The following is a 2176-nucleotide window of genomic DNA, read 5'->3' as shown; positions in this document are numbered from 1 at the left end:
CACATTCACACGTGTAAACTTATCAAGGCATTTTCCTATTTAGGAACTGTAAAATCAACACCCCTGCAAAAACTTTTTAAAAAAAATCAAAAGAAGTGAATTGTTAGAACTGGTTAGAGGACACAATGACAATAAATTTATGCGTAAGAGCTCACACTAAGACCTATGGACTTCACTTTGAGTGGATTTAGACCAATTTGTCAAATTCTAATTTGTTGATAATGATCATAATACAAGTTAATAGAACACATTACTGTTCAACCATCTTAAGATTGAAAACTATTCCATTGGGTGATCGAGGTAGATAATTGGCCAATAGGAGATCACATATACATATATACATAGGAAAAGAGAACTAATGGGCTCTTCCTTTGTTGTCCAAATAAAGAGAGCACTCCCCCTTCATTGTCCACTCCACCCACTTCAAATCACTCCCTAACCTAAGCCAGTCATTTGATCTCTCCTCCAAATGATTCAGAATCATTTGGGATACTACAAAATCCTACTGTACAACCAAGTATATACATGTTTCATACATCCTTAGTAGTAGCAGAACCAAGTACTAGTATCACCTATTCCCTACCATGGCCACCTGCTCAACATGATCAAAAAAGGCAACTACCACAAACTATCAAACAGTTTCATAGCCAGATGGGTGGCTAAACCAAGAAGAAGGACTGCCCATCTTCCTAAGCACCCTGGTGAAGGGGGACTCTGGCATCCTAGCACTCCTCTCTAGCTCTAACTCTTCCTCACTTGGGGGTAATGATCCAGGCTCAGGAAAGAAGTGAACATGTCCATCAGCATCACCATCCCCATCATGACCATCATGCTTGCATACACTCTCTGAAACTGTTGGAGCTTCTTCATTGGCCTGCGCAGACTTGCGCATCTCATTGACCTTGGCCAACATCCTAACATTGTTGATCAGTGATGCCACTCCACCCGATTGCCTCACCAGATTCTCGAGGCGCTCTAACGGACGACAGGCAGCCGGCTGCTCGCTTGATGCGGCGACATGACATTGCGCTGTGTATTCTTCCTGCAGTCCCAAAGAAGGGAAAAAAACAGATTTAAGATATCAAGAGACTTGAAACCACGGAGAGGGAGGAGGAATGGGTAAGAGTTAGGGTGAGAGTTAAGGTTTTAGATAGAAGGTTAGGGTTGGGTCAGGTCGTACAAGATTAAGATGGATTTAAGGTGACTGGACTTCACAACCAGGGTCAGCACAGCAAGGCCTAAGGAAAGGGCTAGGTCTAGGGTTGGGGCTTCAAAATAGGTTTAGGGCCTCAAAACAAATTAGGGTTAGGACCAGGGTCAAGGGTCTCACAGTAGGGTTACTGCTAGGGTTCCCACAGAGCAAGAAAAGCATCAAACCTTCAAACTTTCGAACTCAAACAGAGCCTCCCAACATCGATAAGCATCATCACCTTCGAGAATCGTGCAGCGATCTGCAGAGAAAAGCAAAGCGCGAGTGCAAGAAGATGAGTCACCATAGCCATGGTTTCTAATGTCGGCATCTGGGCAAAGACAGCTTACCAGAAAGGGCGTGCTCGGCTTTCTCAAGCAAGGAGGGCTCCCTGATCAAGCGACTGATTCTGCTGCGGTTGAACGGTTCCATCTTGGGGATGCCAGGACTGTCAGAAGAAGAAGAAACAGAAGGCTGCTTGTTGTGTTCAGCAAGGACGGCAGAGGGGGGCACAGCCATAGACATGTTGTAAGGTCGTCTGGTAACAGACAGACCAGTGCTGTTGCATGAAGTGGGATAGAGAGGAAGATGAGAAGGTGAGAGGGCCATAGCCAAGAGGGAGGGAGAGACTGAGTGTGTGTGTGTGTGTGTGCGTGTGTGTGTGTTTTCAAGACGTGTCTCCGCGCTTTGGCCTGCACAATCGAACCCACAAATTGAGTGAGATTTTTAATCGAAGAGTGAAGTTATAATGGATAAGATAGAAAGTTTGCAAAAAAAATATCCTCCCTAAAATATCCTCCTTGGCACGCCTTTTTGTCTTTAGAACTTTCTTCCAACTTCTTAGTGCCTGTTCACACGTTCCAAGGAGATGCCCCTTTCACATGCGAAAAAGTAGTGTTGGTGGGTAGTTGCTTTTGTTAATACAAAAAGCTATCAAAGGAATTGCAACAAACCGCCGGTTGAAACTTGTAGGTTGAAATTCAAAAG

General features: G+C 44.5%; 1 protein-coding gene across 1 annotated transcript; it reads right to left on the bottom strand.

Moving 5' to 3' along the window:
• Positions 1 to 252: 252 nt before the first annotated feature.
• On the bottom strand, positions 253 to 1960 carry LOC147613090 (CCG-binding protein 1-like). Its single transcript, XM_086782397.1, has 3 exons — positions 1540 to 1960; positions 1378 to 1451; positions 253 to 1042 (listed from the first exon to the last, which is right to left on the bottom strand). The coding sequence occupies exons 1-3, from the start codon at positions 1796 to 1798 to the stop codon at positions 632 to 634; spliced, it is 744 nt and encodes a 247-aa protein (XP_086638523.1). The 5' UTR covers positions 1799 to 1960; the 3' UTR covers positions 253 to 631.
• Between the last annotated feature and the right edge of the window lie 216 nt (positions 1961 to 2176).

Source organism: Cibotium barometz, chromosome 44 (genome assembly GCF_041138505.1).
Source record: "Cibotium barometz isolate CiBa-2024 chromosome 44, ASM4113850v1, whole genome shotgun sequence".
NCBI lineage: Eukaryota > Viridiplantae > Streptophyta > Polypodiopsida > Cyatheales > Cibotiaceae > Cibotium > Cibotium barometz.
The sequence above is the reverse complement of the archived record's forward strand: the minus strand, read 5'-3'. Positions and strand labels throughout refer to the sequence as shown.